The sequence below is a fragment of the Nuphar pumila genome, chromosome 10, assembly GCF_984573655.1.
Source record: "Nuphar pumila chromosome 10, dmNupPumi1.hap1.1, whole genome shotgun sequence".
Classification (NCBI taxonomy): domain Eukaryota; kingdom Viridiplantae; phylum Streptophyta; class Magnoliopsida; order Nymphaeales; family Nymphaeaceae; genus Nuphar; species Nuphar pumila.
In genome coordinates, this window is record NC_143258.1 from 115,322,467 (window position 1) to 115,341,580 (window position 19,114).

The following is a 19,114-nucleotide window of genomic DNA, read 5'->3' on the forward strand; positions in this document are numbered from 1 at the left end:
ATCTCGAAAGATCAGTCCATAACCAGTGCTTTTTGGAGAACAGGTTGGTATATAATACAAATAACATGTATTACATGAATTTTAATTCTCTGTAGGAAACAGGTTTTAACTCAAGGTTTTGGGGACTTGTGTCAGACATACCAATTCACCCTCAGTAAAAATATCAAGATTTATTTTATTTTATGTAAAGCATGATTGATATTTGTTTGAGAAGACTGATCCAAACCAAACAACCAGTAGTTCCATACTTTTTATTCTTCGGTTTGGAATGAGTTTAGGTTAGTGTTTCTTTTAGACAACTAACATGTATATGAATCTACAGTAAAAATCTAAAAATTTATTTCATTCGGTGTGATGCATGATAGAATTTACACTGACAGGTAAAATTATATTTTTTACAGTTTTACATATAAACTGTTTTGGCATGTTTGCATGTGATATGTTGAATTGCTTGTATGTGATGGTTACAAATTTGAACTAAATGTATTATGTGCAGCATGATAATAATTTATAGCATGATGTGATGTTATATATGCTTACATGATCATCTACAACATGTTATGGTATGTGGTTTGTGAGCATAATATATCACATAATGTATAATCCTTACTTGAATGTATGAGACAATTTGAGAGGTGAACATATTGCATTGTGGCATATGGCTGAGCTACCTGCGGGCCTATTGAGGTTATGTGTTCTTGCAATGTTGTTGTAATAATCATATGAATGTATAATTATATTGTGTTATGATGCATATGATTAATCGCACTTGTTGACACATAATGATATACTGTTATGAACGAGCAAAGTGGTAGCACAATCAGATGATACAAGATGAAGTGCATATTGATATTCTTGTGGAAAGAACATATGATAGTTTAAAAGAAGTATAAGAGACGTGAACATTGTATTAATAATTTGATTCCTTAGTTTCCCTCTAATGATGGTGGAATCCTTGGAGGACGATCATGGGGAACGGTAAAGATATTGAACGTCGTGTGCATTATTTGCCCAATAACCCGATATGTAGGTTGGTGTTCCTAGCCATGGTTGTAGTGAACTTTTCACTATTTTGCCTAGGGATGGTGAGATTGTCTCAAATGTAGCATATTGGTATACCAAGAAAAGTTATGTCAAACGATGTGCAAGCCCTTGTTGTCCCAACAATAAGTGATGATGCCTGATGTTACAACCTAAGTTGATGATGCCCAAAGTCAGTCGAGAAACATGTGTGAGATCGTAGTGCATAATAAATTGTGGCACTAACACATCAAAGTTCAGTTGACCATACTTAAGTTCATGATTCATCCGTTCGGGCTCAATCATTCAATTGATCTCATATCAAAATAAACAACCGCATAATACAATTCCATCATGGTGCAATTTAATCATCATGCAACACATACAACATTCAACATGCATTATATCATTCATCATATATGCATCATTCAATATATATTACATCATTTATTATGCATGTCATCATATAATTCACAATTTATAAAATTCTGATTTCTTTCAACTGCACTCATGCATTGTCAAAATCCAGTTTTTCATTCATACAGAGTCTTAAAATAATATGATTAGATAATAATTCAGAAACATGCATAATAAAAAACCTGAATCACATACATAAATATTATGAAATACACTTGTGTGTACATGTTCATAAATTTTGAAATATACATATATGAATATGCTTGTAAAATTTGAACATATATATATATATATATTTATTTATTTATTTGTAAAGTATTTGAAATACTCACTTGTGTATATGTTCAAAACTTCTTGAACACATGCATATTATTACTCATAAAAATCCAATGTATGCATAAATATATTTTTTATTCGTAAAAAGTGCAACCCAAACTAGTTTATGAAAAAATATATATACATATATTTTTATAACTACACAAACCTGATGCAAAAGACATAAATTTTTAATATGGAAAGACTATTGTTCAAGCAACCTAAGTCTATGCATATACGCTACGTCGTAAACCTAATTCGTAGTACGTGCAATTTTACAAAAACCAAAAAATACCATTAGAGATTTTTCTATGAAAGGCGCGACATGGATTGCGCTTTGATGATGATCCAAATATGGGCAAGGACATGTGTGTTTGCCTTAGGTTTTGTGTTGTGAGTACAAAAAATTGTGTGAATGCGGTGGTGAGTGATGGAAGAAAAAATGGAAGAAGGTGTTGGTAACTGATTAAGAGATGAGAGACACGGGTGGTGAGGAAGAGAGAATGCAAGTGAGAGAGAAGAAAGAGTGAGAGTGAGAGTTATGAAATGAGAGATAGTCGAGAACCTTATGATGGTTAATTAAAATCATACGTATTTGTGTCCAACGGAAGCTATTAAATATATAAATTGAGCATGTATGTCAAAATAATTGAATTAGATTATAACAAATGTATATGTTGATTGTCTTGTAGCTTACAATAAGCTGGTAAGTGGTACACTAGGTTCTGTAGAATATTATTAAGCATGAATGGTTGCTTCTTTAGCCATGAAGATAGTGGATAGCTGTCACTGGTGCCCCAGGGTGGTAGTGAGATTGTTTTAGCTAAAAGTAAATTTTGATATATCAAGTTTAGGGTATTGGGGTTTCTCTCTCGATATGATCGTCTTTCACTAAATGATGCAAAAGATAAGCAAGATCAGGGTAATAAAACACAAATTGATTGAATATACCCCTTGAGTCATGTCTCTAATCTGAATATTGCATGTATTGTACTCAAAGAGTATTGTGAAAAAGAAACAAAAGTGTATTATGCATGTAGTGAAGCATGACCTGCATTATTTATTAAAGTAAAATATAAATACAAGAGTTACAAGTCACCCATGAATGCTTTAATTATACTGGTAAGTCATGCCTACATTAAATGCTCAAGCATAAGTAAAATTGATTGTTAAAATGATTATGCACTAATAATTGTTATTATGTATGAAAAGCATGTTATTTCATGTTTGCTTATTTCTATGCACATGTACTTTGTCATTGTATTTTTGTTGAGGGTTGTTCTGGCCAGTGTGACAAATATCGCAAGATTTATGAAAATCTCACGATAATATCGCAAGAAATTGCCTAAAAGTTTAAAACAATAATCTCTTGGGAGATTGACAAAATATCACGAGATTTATGAAAAAACATAAATACTGTGATTTAAACATTATATTTACATTTTAAATGGCTATTTATAGTGAAAAAAATCATGTATTTTTATTTTTAAATAATTTTTATTAATATTTTCTTACAACAACAACAACAACAACTACTACTACTACGCCTTCATCCCAAAACAATTGGAGTCGGCGATATGAACCAACAAAGAAAATCATTCTGGGTGTTCTGCATGAATCCTTTTCTTTAAGTCATTTCTACCCAATGCCATATCCTCGGTGAGGTTCAAAGCATTCATATCCTTTCCTATCATCTTCATCCAAGTCTTCCTAGGCCTACTCGAGCTTTTTTAACTAATATATTTTCCCATTTCTCCATCCTTCTAACTGGAGCATCATTAGGCCTTCGCCGAATATGTCCAAACCACTGTAAATGATTCTCTCTCATCTTATTTTCAATGGGTGCAATGCCTACCTTCTTATGTATCTCCTCGTTCCGAATCTTATCTTTTATTGTATTTCCACACATCCATCTAAGCATACACATCTCAGCTACACTCATTTTTTGAATATGATGTCTCTTGGCAGCCCAACATTCCGTACCATATAGTAAAGCGAGCCTAATAGTCGTCCTATAAAACTTTCCCTTCAACCGCAATGGCATTCTACGATCGCACAACACTCCAATTGCACTTTTCTATTTCATCCACCCAACCTTTATCCTATGATTTACATCTCCATCAATTTCTCCATACTTTTGAATGATAGATCCCAAATATTTGAAATAATCATCCACCGGTACTTCTTGCTCACTAAGCTTCACTACACTCCCATCACTACTTCGTTGCTTACTAAACCAACATTCCATATATTTTGTCTTACTCTTACTCAACTTAAAACCTCTTTCTTGCAGTGTATGTCTCCATAATTCTAACTTAGCATTAACCCCAACTCTAGACTCATCAATCAAAACAATATCATCAACAAACAAATACACCACGACATATTTTCTTGAATTGATCTCGTAAGCTCATCCATCACTATAGCAAATAGGAAAAGGCTTAATGCAGATCCTTGATGTAACCCAACCGTTATAGGAAAATTGGTTGTCACCCCTCCACAAGTGCAGACATTGGTTACTACTCCTTCGTACATATCTTTAATTATACTATTGTACTTGAGAGAAACATCTTTATTCATCATTGTCCACCAGAGAACATCCCTAGGTACTCTATCGTATGCCTTCTCCAAATCAATAAAAACCATATGCAAATCTTTGTTCCTCTCTCTATATCTCTCAATAAGTTGTCTAAGAAGATGTATAGCTTCCATAGTTGATTTTTCAGGCATAAAACCAAATTGATTCTCCGATATCATGACAACCTTCCTCAACCTAGACTCAATCACCCTCTCCCAAAGTTTCATAGTATGACTCATGAGTTTTATACCACGATAGTTTGTGCAATCTTATACATCACCCTTATTCTTATATAGAGTTACCAAAGTACTCTTCCTCCACTCATTATGCATCTTATTTGTCCGTCAAATCTTGTTAAAAAGATTTGTCAACCATTCTAAACCTTTCCCTTCCAAGCATTTTCAAGCCTCGATAGGTATACTATATGGGCCAACTGCCCTTCTTGATTTCATTTTCTTCAAAGCCTCTGCAATTTCTTTCTTTTGAATCTTGCGCATGAAGTCGTGATTCATCTCATGAAAAGGAATGAACAAGTCTCCAAGATCCTGAGCATGACTTTCATTAAATAGCTTATCAAAATAATCTTTCCATCTCTCCTTAATCTCCTCATCTTTGACTAATTTAAAAATATATAAAATAATTTTTATATTTTTTAATTAATTTTTTTATTGTCGAGATTTTACAGAAAAAATGCAAGATTTATGATTTTTTTTCAATTTCTCGCAAGTTTTTGGAAAATAAGAAATTATCGATAAAAATGTTTGTCACTATGGTTATGCCCCCTACCAAAAACCATTTCAGGTAATAAGTAGCGAAGCTGGAGCGGTAGGGGAAAGTTTAAGCGACGTCAAAGAGCCATTGAATTTTCTTCCCTCGAAATTGTGTTTTGGATAAACTTTAGTAGTTTTTTTGAGAAAACCTTATCGTTATTTTGAATTTTGTAATTACTTTACCTTATGAAATTGAATTATTTTAAGAAATGTTATCCGCCTTAAATTCAGTATTATTGTGATTGATCAATCTCTGCCTCACCCAAGGTTTTGACCCAAAAGTTAAAAAGGTTTTCGTTGATGATTTTAAATGAAGAAAACTTTTAAATTTTACGTGTTTTTCGGGTTTAAAATCTTGGGGTGTTACTGTCATGGGCTTACTTTTTTCAATTAGCTAATGCGACGCGACAGTCCTTCCTTATCGTCGCATGCCCACATATTGCTTTGTCATAGACATAGAATGCTTCGCAAAACCGCGACGCGTCAAGCTACCCAAGTTGGATAGCCTAACGGCCAAAGGCCGTGTAACAACACATTTCCTTGTGCTGAATCATTTTTATTGGCCCTGCACAGCACCCCGTGCATAAATGCATAGCAGAAGCTGATCAAGCACATTTTCAAATGCGCATTTCATGTAGTCCATGCATCTTGGTGCATAGCCATCCCATACCAGCTATCACTTCCTAAAGAGGCATAAACTTTGCCTTAGCCTTGCGTGCCGCGAAGCGTCTTGCAGCTCCATGCACACGACATAGCAAAACTTCACCACTGAAGGAACACGATTTTGCGGTCCCCAGTTCGAAAACCAGTTGATGATTGAACATCATAGCGAAGAGCACCACCCAAACTAATTTGTCGGCGCCTAAACATTCACTCGCCTAGCCCCAAGTCACTCTACTCGGTTGGAATCACCTAAGGTGATTCCTGTGAGAATTAACCCTAACCCACACGCACCCCCGTGCATCCAACCGCTACACGTGAGAAGGTCTTGCATGTCGAGAGGTCCTTAACCAAATCTCCAAAGGCAACATCCTATGATCCGCTGGCACTGCTTAACCGAACAACGCTCCACGTCTGTGCCGCCACACAACGATGCACTAACAATGATACTGATGCCTATTGCATGCCGTGCTACCACCACACCTCACCGATCAAGCGAATACATACCACACGTTCCTACACTCGATGCATTTTTGATTCAGTAGAGCTCCACACTGCACATGCCCCATTCCTAAAGATCGGCCTGGGACAATTACACTCTCCTCTTATTCTTCTTCTTCTTTGTATTGATTTTTATTATTTATTTTTTTTCATTGATTAGTTTTTCTAATCAAATTTTTTAAATTAGGGCCTTTATAGTTAATTTGATTAGGGTTTTCTATGATTTAATTAGATTTTTTTCTGCCTTTTTATGATTAGGGCTTTGAATCAATTTTTTTTAATTAAGGCTTTTTATAGTTAATTTGATTAGGGCTTTTCTTGTATTTGATTAGGATTTTTTTCTTTGGTTAGGGGTTGAATTAGGGTTTTTTTTATTTAATTTTATAGTTTTTTTTCTTATAGTTTAGGGTTTTTTGGTTTATTTATGATTTATTTTATTATATTTTAAGATTTTATAATTTGATTAGGATTTTTTTATTTTTTTAATTTGGATTTTTTTATTTAATTTTATGTTTTTTTCTTATAGTTTAAGGTTTATTTATGATTTATTTTATTGTATTTTAAGATTTTAAGATTTGATTAGGGTTTGGGTTTGAATTAGGAGTTTTTTCTTATAGTTTAGGGTTTGTTGATTTCTTTATGATTTATTTTATTATATTTTAAGGTTTGATTAGAGATTTTTTTATTTTCTCTGGTTAGGGATTGAATTAGGTTTTTTTTTTTAAATATTTTTTTATGGTTTTTTCTTATAGTTTAAGGTTTTTTAGTTTATTTATGATTTATTTTATTATATTTTAAGATTTTAGAATTTAATTACGGCTTTTCTTGTATTTGATTAAGGATTTTCTTTAGTTAGTGTTTGAATTGTAAACGTTCTTGTTTTTCTCAAATGACTCAAACTATAATCATTTTATAGTTTTTATATATAATCCGAGATCCGAGGTTAAAATCCATAATAAACATGGGCGGATCAAGTCGTACGATTCGAAACTAAGTTATCGGATCTATTATCCATGTGTTCATGCCCTGTTCAGACACGGACGTTGGATACAACAAGGACAACCTCTTGTACAATTTAAACAAAAGTTTAGATAGGTAGAGACCGTAGAGTAGTTGTTACAGACAGACAAAATGCATGTTTGTTTTATTCCGTCCAATCCTGGACAAGCCATCAAACAATTCCTTACTTCCCTTCGTGTTTGTGAGAGAGAGAGAAAACGCTCTTCGTTTTTCTCATCCTTCCCTGAGAAAACGGTTCGCCTCTCCTTCTTTCTCTCTCTCTCTCTTAGATCCCCCTCAGATCTCGATCGCTATCTCTCTCTCGATTTCGAATTCGATCCCAAACAATACTATCCGGCTTTTTCTAGGTCGGAGGAGCTCCGATCCTAGTTTTCTTGGGGAAATCGGGGGGAATTTAGGCCGGAATTTCGCCGGGATCGGCCGTCCATGGCGTCCTCGGCACCTAGACCGGGCTACCCGGGCGCTCCGCAGGGTCCTGCCGACACGCTAGCCGCGAACATGCAGAATCTCTACGTGACTCGCCCTAATCCGGCCGGCGTCCGTCCCCCGCCTTTTGCCCCCACTGGAGCCCCCTCGATGCCGATCCCTCGCACCGGCCCCGTCCCGAGCGCTCCGCTTCGCGGCATGCCGCTGCATTTGGGGCCTGGACGAGCGGTGGTGCCCCCACCTGCTGCGGTCGCTCCCCCGGGCTATAGGCCGCCACCGTTCTCGGCCGCACCGCCCTCAAGCGGGCCGGCAGTTATGAGTAACGGGACGCCGGCGTTTGTGCCTGCTGGATCTCGTTTTCCTCCGCCTGTGCAGGGTCTTCCGCCGGGTGGGCCGCTGTCTGGTTCGGTGCGAGTGCCACCACCACCGCCTGGCATGCGCCCGGTGGCTGATGGTCAGAGCGTGCCAGGCGTTCCACCGCCATCACAACCCCCTCGGGCATCGTTCTTGGTTGGCAGCCAAGGGTTGCCCAGTCAGACGATGCAACCACCTCCTGCACCGTTCATGGGCACCAGTCAAGGCGTGATCGGCATGCCTTCGGTTGCGCCGCCGATGCAGTCACCCCCAGCACCGTTCTTGGGCGCTGGTCAAGTTCCCACCAGCGCAGCGTCAGGTTCCCCTCCGATGCATCCGCTTCCGCCGCCGTTCTTGGGTGCTGGTCAGAGCGTGCCCCCGCAGATGCAGCCACCTCAACCACCATTCATGGGTAGCAGCAGCCAACGCATGCCTCCACCTCCTTCACCATTCATGAGTACTGGTCAAGGTGTGCCCCCGCCATTACCGCCTACAGCTTCACCGTACGGCTCCCAGCCGTGGCCGACTCAGCTGTCTCAGATCCCACAGGTAAATAAATTAATGTATGAAATGTTTGTAGGATTCTTTTGTTTTTGTTGATGAATCTTGTTGCATTTTAGCAAGGAAGTGCTCTTTCGAATTACTCTAGGATTAACTAGAATTTCCCTCTTTTTCATCTATATAGGATCGATTGGATTATAGGGCTTTCTATCAATCCTAGTAGCAAAATTAACAGTCTTTAAAGTCTAGATCTCTAGAAGCACTTATGTTGACTAAGAGCTTGAGGGTGTAGCTTATGTTGGTGCCTGTTTGTGATTGGTTTGTGTTTGAATTTATGCGTGGGGAGTATTCTTGCTTGAATTATTGGTGCTTACATCTAAACAGTTACTGGAAAATAGATCCATATACAACAATCCTGAAAGACAAGGGCAAGCTAAGCATGTTAGTCTTATTCATTTTAACATTTTATTGTTCAACTAATGAAACATATTACTTAGAGGTTGAAATATCTATAAGGTAATTCATCATCATCATCATCAAGCCTTATCCCAACTAGATGGGTTCTGATTTATGAGTCTTGTTTGTCCATTCCTTCTTATCTAGGGTTACAACTTCGGGTATCTTGCAGTTCTTCATATCACCTCTCACTACCTCCTTCAAAGTCTTTAAAGTCTTCCGTGTGTCGTACTCTTTCCATTTGGATTGTGTTGACCTTTCTCACTTGTGCTGTAATAGGTATTTGTACAACATGACCGAACCATCGTAAACAACATTATTTAATTCTCTTTTATTGGTATGATTCCTTGACACTTTCTGATACATTTGTGTCTGATATTATCCTTATTCGTAACTCCAAGCATCTATCTTAATGTACCCATTTTCATGACATGCAATTTCTTTTCTTATCACTTCTTAGTTGCCCAACATTCAACACTATACAAGAGTGCCAATAAGATAGCAGTATTGTAAAAACGTCTCTTGTCACACAAATATTTTTTTTATCATATAACACATCACTAGTTTGCGTCCACTTGATCTATCCAGCACCAACCCTACTAGTGATATCACATTCAATACACCATCTTATTGTACCATAGATCCTAAATATTGAATCTTATGACACTGTTGGATTTTATAACCTCTCTTTCACTAGCTTCTATACCAAACTTGCATTCCATAACTTTTGTTTGTTTTACTACTAAAACATATTTGTCTAACGTAATCCTCCAAAATTCTAGTTTTTTCTATACATCTTCTCTATCCTAGCTAAGAAGTATTGTATCATCTGTAATGATCATGCACTAGGGGGCCTCCTTAAAAAATGTTACTTCATGTACAACTAATGCAAAAAGATACAAGCTTAAAGAGAATCTCTTTTGTAACTTTAAGATGAAACACACTAATCTCTCTGAGTGTAATCTTGACAATCCTTACAGCTCTCTCATACATATCTTGCACGTTCTCAATATTGCTGGATGGGATTCTTTTTTTTTTATTACTGACCAAATTAGTTTTCATGAAACTCTATTACACCACTTTCTAACTCTATAAATACCATATGCAAGTTTCTTCCCTTCCCTCTCTAAATTGATTCTCTGATACATACGATTCTCTTGTCAAGTTGGTTTATTATTCTCTCTCAAAGCCTTACAGTGCGACTCATAAGCTTAATAACCGAATAATTCGAGCAATTTTAATTTTCATCTTTATTGTTATATATACACACCAAAGTATTCTTTCTCCACTCATTTGGCATTTTTGTTTGTGGATAAATATTATGAAATAGTTTTCTTAACCATTTCATATCAATCTTACTTAATGCAATCCAAAATTCAAGAATCATATTATCTATAATGAACACTTTATTTTTCTTCATCTTATTTGTCGCTATTTCTACTTCCTCGCTAATTTTGTCAATCATTCCTTGGTTAGGTTAGCCTTCACAGTCTATTTCATTTTTCCATTTTTCATTAGCAAGTGAGAAATATTTTCTCCATCTCTCTTCAATTTGATCATCCTTAATCAAAAGATTTTTATCTTCATTATTGATACTCTTACCTGGTTCATATCTCTAGTTGTTCTCTCACTACTATTAGCCAATTTATGTACACTTCTAGACCTTCTTTTGTATTAATCTTGCATAATTTCATCATTTGCTTCGTATTTAACCTTATGAGATATGAAAAATGGAAGCTTTTGAAGTTGATTGAAAGTTGAAACCGCTTAAACATGGTTTAACAAGAAAACATATTTTGCATGCATTGTTGATGTGCTGGGTAACTTGGTAAGGCAGCAGTTGTGGAAATGAGCTGTTGCAATGTTGTCAGTATCATTGCGAATCGGCCTGAATTGGTCGATTTGTATTATATGAGTAGAAAATCGATACAAAACTGGCCTGATCTGGCTAATTTTCACATAAATCTGAAAAATGGTAAAAATTAGTTTTTTTAATATTATTTAAATTTTTTTGCCACGTGTTTTTCTGTGGTTAAAAGTTGGCTGATTGAAAAAATTCAGCAAAATTGATTCAGGTTCTGAGATGATTCTTGCAACATTGAGCTGTAGTTTGATGATAAATTGGTGAGTCAAGGAGCGTGGTGCTACTGGTTTCTATCACGTGTAGATTTCTTTTTCTATGATCGTTTTCACTCGCATAGAGCTGGCTTGATCAGGTTTTTGGCTGTTTGATCTGTGATCACTATCACACTAGCATGTTCAAACCCAGGGGCTTCAGCGGAAGCTTAGTCAAGCTGTACAAAATGTATTAAAAAGTATACTTTTACATCTGTTTTTGTTAGAATCAATGGGGGCCATGGAAATTGAAGCATGTGCAAGCCAAAGGAAATGGATCTACTAGTTAAGTTGGCTTGGAAGTTATGCAAGTGTATATTTTATACACAATTTTGTTACTACTGTCTTGTTCAAGATTAATTGAGTCAAGCAGGGGGTTGCTTAATCTCAGATTGTTTATATAATTGAGTTTGGAATGCAAACTTGGGCACAACAGAGCCAATTTTCTCAAGTTCAAGCAAGCTTTTCATGTTTTACGGCTGGATCACTAGTGGCTTAGCATGTTTTTCTACCACCACTCTGACACATTTTAGAGTTGGACAGCTATGGTACTTCATGGCGATTGAAGAAATCATGCTTCCATTTCATTAATTATCTCTGTTGATTTTGGTTGGATCCACATAATATTCTTTGTTCATTCATTTTCTGAGGATCTTCTTGTTAAAATGTAATCTATCTCTCTCTCTCTCTATATCTATCTATCTATCTATCTATCTATCTATCTATCTATCTATCTATATATATATATATATATATATATATATATATAGAGAGAGAGAGAGAGAGAGAGAGAGAGAGAGAGAGAGAGAGAGAGAGAGAGAGATCTTATATATATGTCTATGTATCTATATATATAGATATATATTTTTGTAATATTCTATAAGGGCAAAATAATCTTTTTCATTTTCACGCATATTCTTTTTTGAATATGCTCTTTTTCTTTTTTTATTCTTTTTGTCTTTAGCCATTGAGGGGCCCACATCTATAGACGTTGGGCCCCTCCAATGGTCAATAATATGATCGGTGGAGGGGCTCCAACGTCTATATGTGGAGCCCCTCCAAGGGGTTCTAGTGTGTATAAATAGGGGTCTCACCCCCTTTGTAATTCTTAAGCTTTTTGTAAAGCTCTCACTCTTATTCAATAAAAGTTCTCATTATTTTTTATGCCTTTGCGCATTTATATCCGTTTGTGAGTGAGTTGTTCATCTTGTGCCTTTGTGCACACATTTTATATTAAGAATATAATGCCTTTGTGCACATAGTCTCTTTGAAGACTTTTTCACATGGTATCAGAGCTTGAGCTTGGTCTCTAGAAGAATAGCTCGTGTATTGCGTCATCATGGTGGTCACCTCAAAAATTGTGCCCATACTTCATTCTTGTATTTTGGCATGAAAAGCTCTTGCAATCTACTTCTAGTGAGACATACTACATCAAGTAAGCTTAAAGAAGACCCGTTGTGGTAAGTGTTCTATTTTTTTTAAGACTCTTTTGTCTCATTAAAGCTCCTCAATGGCCGAAAAAGACTCTCACTTTTCTCTTGGTTTCAAACTGTCATGTTTGGGCCGGCAATATGGAGGCTCACATCATGGGTAAGGGACTTTGGGGTTACATCCAAGGTACGATTCCGGAACCCGAGCAAAAAATCACTATAGTTGAAAAAGGGAAAATAAAAGTTCTTGATGGAGAAGAGATAGTAAAAGCATTTGAAGAATACAACAAAAAGCATGAATAATGGGAGATAAAATTACAAAATTCTCTCATAGATCTTTTCTTCGGTTGAGACTAGAATCAATGCAAATATTTTCAAATTTAAAAAGGTGTCTTAAGTTTGGGAATATCTTGAGAGGATGTATACCTTGAGAGATTTATCCCACAAGTATTATCTCCAAAAAAGAGCTTTGACCCTTCAACAAGGCGAATTGACTATTAGAGAATATTTCGCTGAATTGTCATCTATTTGGGATGAGCTTGCTATGTTCTAACAAAAATGGAGTGGAGAAGCCATTGAGCTTCGACATAAACAATTGGAAGAAGATCGGTTTTTTAATTTTTTGAATAGGCTTAGACCCGAATTCGAACAAATAAGATCTTCCCTTCTATCTTCTTCACTTCTCCACCTCCTGAAGATGTTCTTACTATGCTAAGTGGAGAAGAAACTCAATTGTGAATGAGTAAAACCAATCCAAGTGTTCTTGCTATGCCTCTAAATAAAGATGAGAATGAAGGAGCTTGTGCCGTTTCTAGACCGGGGAATAATTTGAAAACATATAAACCCCCTCATTTTAATAAATTCTAAAATCAAAATCAAGGAGTGAGAGAAGATGGTGGTCAAAATGGCGGCCAAAATGGAAGGTATCAAGGAAGAGATTATGGTAAAATCATTTGTCATTTTTGCAAAGAATCGGGATACATTAAACCAAGGTTTTAAAACCCAGTGACTCGGGACTCAACTCGTTCTTTATTGACTCGTGACTCGGCGGGTCAACTCGGTGACTCAGACCGGGTTCTGTTAACTTTTGATTTTAAAAGAAAAACAATATATAAATTGTCATTTAAACATGTAAAGGTTTGTAGAATGACTTAATTACTAGTTTAATTGATCATAACAAATGCCGAGAAGTCCCTGTAGCACCAAAACCTATTTCTTAAAATAACATTTGCAACACAAACAAAGACGTGTTAGGGATGATTGGTAGTCGGTACCACATACAAACAAATCCACCCCACCGAATATGGGTAGGTACTTCTTCAGACCAATGCTTTGATCTATATGATACATTCTGTATCTGGAATTGTTAATCATAATGGTTGGTATCTTCAATGTAGTGTTGGCCACGAGCATGCAGGCATGCGAACACACATGCACATACACACATATGTTCAAATTCATTATCCACATTATTGGTAGCTGAAATTTGCATGCTCATAGTAGAGCATCACAAAAATTAACTGTTAAAAGCACAATATCATGCAAATCACATCTATGGATAATCATATATGTTTGGATAAAACATCAAACAACAAAAAATATGACCTAGATCATCTTAACCACTTAGCATCTATCTAAAAAAATGCCTTCCCAGACATTGGAAATTGTAGGAATATGCCCCTAATAAATCGTCAAGCCTTACTACATCTATATGAATTAGCCTTTAGAACATTGTCTTAACATAGATACCAGGCTGATGAAATTTGAAATTATGAATATAATTGATAGATTTTAAGAGCATAACTTTGGGTAAAAAACTAAAAAAAAAGAATTTCAATCTTATATATTTCCAATGAAGTTTTTTATTCATTCTAATGTTGTGTGCTTCTTAGCAAATATAATAAACACATCTGATAATTTTCATATGCACTAAATGTGAGATAATTTTCATATGCACTAGAAGTTTTTTCTTCAGTATGATCTAAGGCCCAACACTCGCCCGAGTCAGGCTCGAGTCTTGGCAAACTGAGTTTGCCTTGCCGGGTTGACTCGCTGGAGGGTCGGGCCGAGCCGAGTCTGCCGAGTCACCGAGTTGACTCGGTGAGTTTTAAAACCTTGCATTAAACCGGTTTGTCCAAAATGCAATAAGGTGGCCATGTCTACAACATTTCAACCACACAAGGAGGAGGGTCCATCTACTTCCAACAATGGAGCTCTATCACTAGGTCAAATTATGGAAGCTCTCAACCTCTTCTTAAGGGATCCATTTCCGAGGCCGCCATATCAACCTTCTCTCATCCCGGCAAGACTTCTTGGCTTTTAGATTCAGCTGTCTCCTTTCATATGACACCAAATATTTTTGCTCTTTCCGAATACACAAAAACTATATCTCTTTCTTTTGTCTCAACCGCGGATGGTGCTTCTCTTAAAATCAAAGAGATTGAAAATTTTAAAAATCAAGGATTTTTTATTCCCAAAATTAGATTTATACTTAAACTAAATTTAAATTTGCTTTCGGTCTTTCAACTATCGGACCATAGGTGTGATATCAAGTTCTCATCAAATAAATCTTGGATATAGGATCGCCGGTCCGGGAAGTTGATTGGGGAAGCCTCTAGAAAATGAGATCTATACTGCATGAAATTTCTTTAAATTCCAAAACACTCTTTTTGTAACATTATCCAACATAAAGATATAAATGTTTGACATAAACGTTTTGGGCATCCTAATATTGCCAAGCTTTCTTATTTGCATTTTGTTAAAGATCTTTGTAAAAAAGACTTCAATTGTAATGATTAAACTCTTGAAAAAATGAGAACCTTGCCTTTTGAATAAAGATCTATGTTTACAATCAAACAATTTGAACTTGTGCACTTGGATGTATAGGGATTGACACCCATTATATCTAAAGGAGGATTCTCTTATTATGTCATTACGTCTTTTAAGACCTATCACATGATGATAAAAAATCAATTTAATGGCAAGTTAAAGATTCTTAGGACTGATTTCGGGGGAGAATATCTTTCAAATGAGTTTAAAAACTACCTTGAGACTAATGAAATTATTCATAAAAAAATCATGTCCCAAAAGACCTCAACAAAATGGCTTAGTCGAAAGAAAACATAGACATATAGTTGAAACCACTATAACCTTGCTTATTTCTCAAAAAATTCCTAAAAGATTTTGGGCCGAGGCGGCTCTTGCATCCGTTTATCTTATAAATCATCTTCCTTCAAAAAATTTAAATAAAATATCACCTTTTGAAATTATGTATAAAAAAGAATCCGATTATAATAGACTAAGAGTTTTTGGATGCAAATGTTTTGTTCTTACTGACAAAAATGACAAACTTTTACCAAAAGCTATTCCTTGTGCATTTCTTAGATATTCGGAAACACAAAAAGGATTTAGGTGTTATGATGTTAAAAATGATAAATTATATATATCTAGAAATGTAATCTTTTTAGAAAATATTAGTGGTTTTGAAGATTATGAACCTCATGGAGATAATGTGGATTATTCCTTCTTGTTTGAATTATTATCTAGAAATGGTGATATTTCTAGTGATGAGGAAATGATATTTGATGCTCCTTGTAATGATACACAAGAGAGTAATAATTTTCAATTTCTTGAGCAACCTATCGAAGAAGGAATATCTTGTGAACCAATCACTTATACTCATAGAGATAAAACCACTTTTAGAAGTGCAACTAAGAAATATGGTGAATTTAGTGAACCTACCTCAATAAATAATCCTCGTAGGACCTAAAGAACTAGGAGAAATCCTTCTAGATTTATATCGTATGAATCCTTCTCACCTAAACATAGAGCATGTCTTAGTGTCATTCATTTATATGTGGAACCTAAGAATTTTGAAGAAGCCAAGAAATTGGTAGAATGGAGGGATGCAACAGATAATGAAGTTAAAGCTAGAACTTGGGAATTTCAAAATTTACATAGAGGAAAGAAAACAATAGGATGTAGGTGGGTCTTTAAAGTCAAAACGAAGAGTGATGGGTCTCTTGAAAGGTATAAAGTCTGTCTAGTTGTCAATGAGTATAGTCAAGAATATGAGATAGATTACGATGAAACTTTTGCCCTCGTTACGCTAATGGTCATTGTTAGATGCCTAATTACAATTGCCTTTATTAAAAAATAGAATATATATCAAATGGATATTAAAAATGTATTTTTAAATGGAGACCTAAATGAAGAAGTTTATATGGATGCTTTTCCGGGTATGGATGTTCTTAAATGTAAAGTTCTTCGTCTACGAAACGCTCTCTATGGTTTGAAACAGGCTCCCAAGGCTTGGTATGATTGGTTTAACAATTTAATGGTAGAAAATAATTTTATTTCATGTTATACTGACACTGCCCTGTTTGTAAAGAAATCAGAAATTGTGATTTTACTATTATATATTTATGATATGTTAATCATAGGTGATGATGCCAAAGGGATTAAGAGTATCAAGTCTACATTAACAAAAAAATTTGAAATGTTAGATTTAGGGTTTTTGACATATTTTTTTAGGCATAGAAGTTGCTTACTCTGACTGGGGTTATTTTTTGTCTCAAACTAAACTTGCTTGTGAGATTATTGACAGGTCAGGAATCAAAGATACAAAATTTGTGAAACTCTTGAAGTAGTAGAAACAAAGTTGAAAATTGATGATGCAGTTCCTCTAGAAAATCCCACTCTTTATAGGCAACTTGTTGGATATTTGATGTATCTTAGCATCACTAGACTGAATATCTCTCATGTTGTGCATGTTGCGAGTCAATTTCAGCATGCCCCTACATCAGATCATATGAGTGCCATTCTTCGAATTATCAGATATATAAAGGGATCCATAAATAAGGGAGTATATCTATCTTCATCTTCTAAATTAAATTTAATTGCCTATACTGTCTCTGATTGGGGAGGTGATCCAAATAACCGTCACTTCACCACTGGTTTTTGTGTCTTCTTAGGTGAATCGTTAATTTCTTGGAGATGCAAGAAACAACAGAAGGTGTCTCTGTCATCTACTGAGGTTGAGTACCGGGCCATGACAACCACGACTATGGAGATAGTTTGGATCCAACGACTGTTGGAAGATATGGGGGTTCATGTTCAAGGATCCACGGAGCTCTGTTGTGATAATAAGAGTGCAATATATATTGTCAAGAATCACATTTTTCATGAGTGCACGAAGCATATCGAGATGGACTGCCACTATGTTAGAGAAAAATATCTAAAGAAAGTCATAGATCTACCTTATGTAACTTCAGAATATCAACTGACGGACTTTTTTTACTAAGGCTCTTTGTTCCCCTAGATTCAATTTTCTTCTTGGCAAACTTTCGGTCATTACACCGTAGGTTTGAGGGGGAATGTTAAAATGTAATATATATATATATATAATATTTTATAAGGGCAAAATAGTCATTTTCATTTTCACACATATTCTTTTTTGAATATGCTCTTTTTTGTTTTTTTTTATTCTTTTTGTCTTTAGCCATTGAGGGGCCCACATCTATAGACGTTGGGCCCCTCCAACGGTCAATAATATGACCGTTGGAGGGGCTCCAACGTCTATATGTGGAGCCCCTCCAAGGGTTCTAGTGTGTATAAATAGGGGTCTCACCCCCCTTTGTAATTCTTAAGCTTTTTGTAAAGCTCTCACTCTTATTCAATAAAAGTTCTCATTATTTTTTATGCCTTTGCGCATTTATATCCGTTTGTGAGTGTTCATCTTGTGCCTTTGTCCACGCATTTCATATTAAGAATATAGTGCCTATGTGCACATAGTCTCTTTGAAGACTTTTTCACACTTCTATGTTACAGGATGAGAATTAGTCTGCCAATCAGCAAACGAGGATTGATTGCCTTCTTCATCACTAAGGTAAAGTGCTGATTGGTGAGATATCATTGTTCACTTTTGGATGTGGAGGTCAGGATTTTTTATGGACTTACTCAATGTGGTGTAACATTCTCGATTACTATAATTATTTCAACGTGGCACTGGAAAAATAGTTCCTAAGGGAGCTTTCACAGTGAAATCCTGTTAACATGGTTGGTTGAAGCCAAAGGTAGTCCATACCTACAAAAAAGGTAATCTTTGATTTGTGAATGATTCCTGTGTCTAGGAGTGTGGGATCTCTTCTTATTATGAGTGGAGGCAGTTAGTTAAAAATTTGTTTAGCAGTTTGTGTGCCTTGGATACTTGCAAGAAAGGATGACTGCACAGGAAGATCTTGAATGGAGATTGGATGCTGAGGTGAGGGAGGGACAAAAATATGTTGGTGGAGGATAGAAGAAACATCATATTTTGGCAATGAGATGCTGGCAATTTATTACATACAAAGAGTTGTTTGCCCATATCATTGCCTATCATATGCAACTTGAGTTCTTTTGCTTGCCAAAACCTTGTATTTATAAGTTATTGATTCAGTTCTACTCTTTCATTCCGTGCAACAACTGATTTTTATCTTCGCTAGTTATCTTCCATAGCTTTTAACATCTGAATATCAACTAGTGGTTGTTGTTTGCCAAGTTATTTTGTGCCT

The 19,114-nt window shown here is 35.8% G+C and overlaps 1 protein-coding gene across 3 annotated transcripts in view; it reads left to right on the top strand.

Moving 5' to 3' along the window:
- Nucleotides 1–7,456: 7,456 nt before the first annotated feature.
- The window catches only part of LOC149828006 (protein transport protein SEC24 C-like), a 112,658-nt gene continuing 101,000 nt past the window's right edge, over nucleotides 7,457–19,114 (top strand). For 2 of the 3 annotated variants that reach the window (XM_090019792.1, XM_090019794.1), the window contains exon 1: nucleotides 7,572–8,610. In XM_090019792.1, coding sequence (XP_089875918.1) covers nucleotides 7,708–8,610 — 903 coding nt within the window. In that variant the 5' untranslated portion in view covers nucleotides 7,572–7,707. Of the gene's footprint in view, nucleotides 8,611–19,114 lie in introns of all 3 variants that reach the window. The other variant, XM_090019793.1, reaches the window with a different exon arrangement.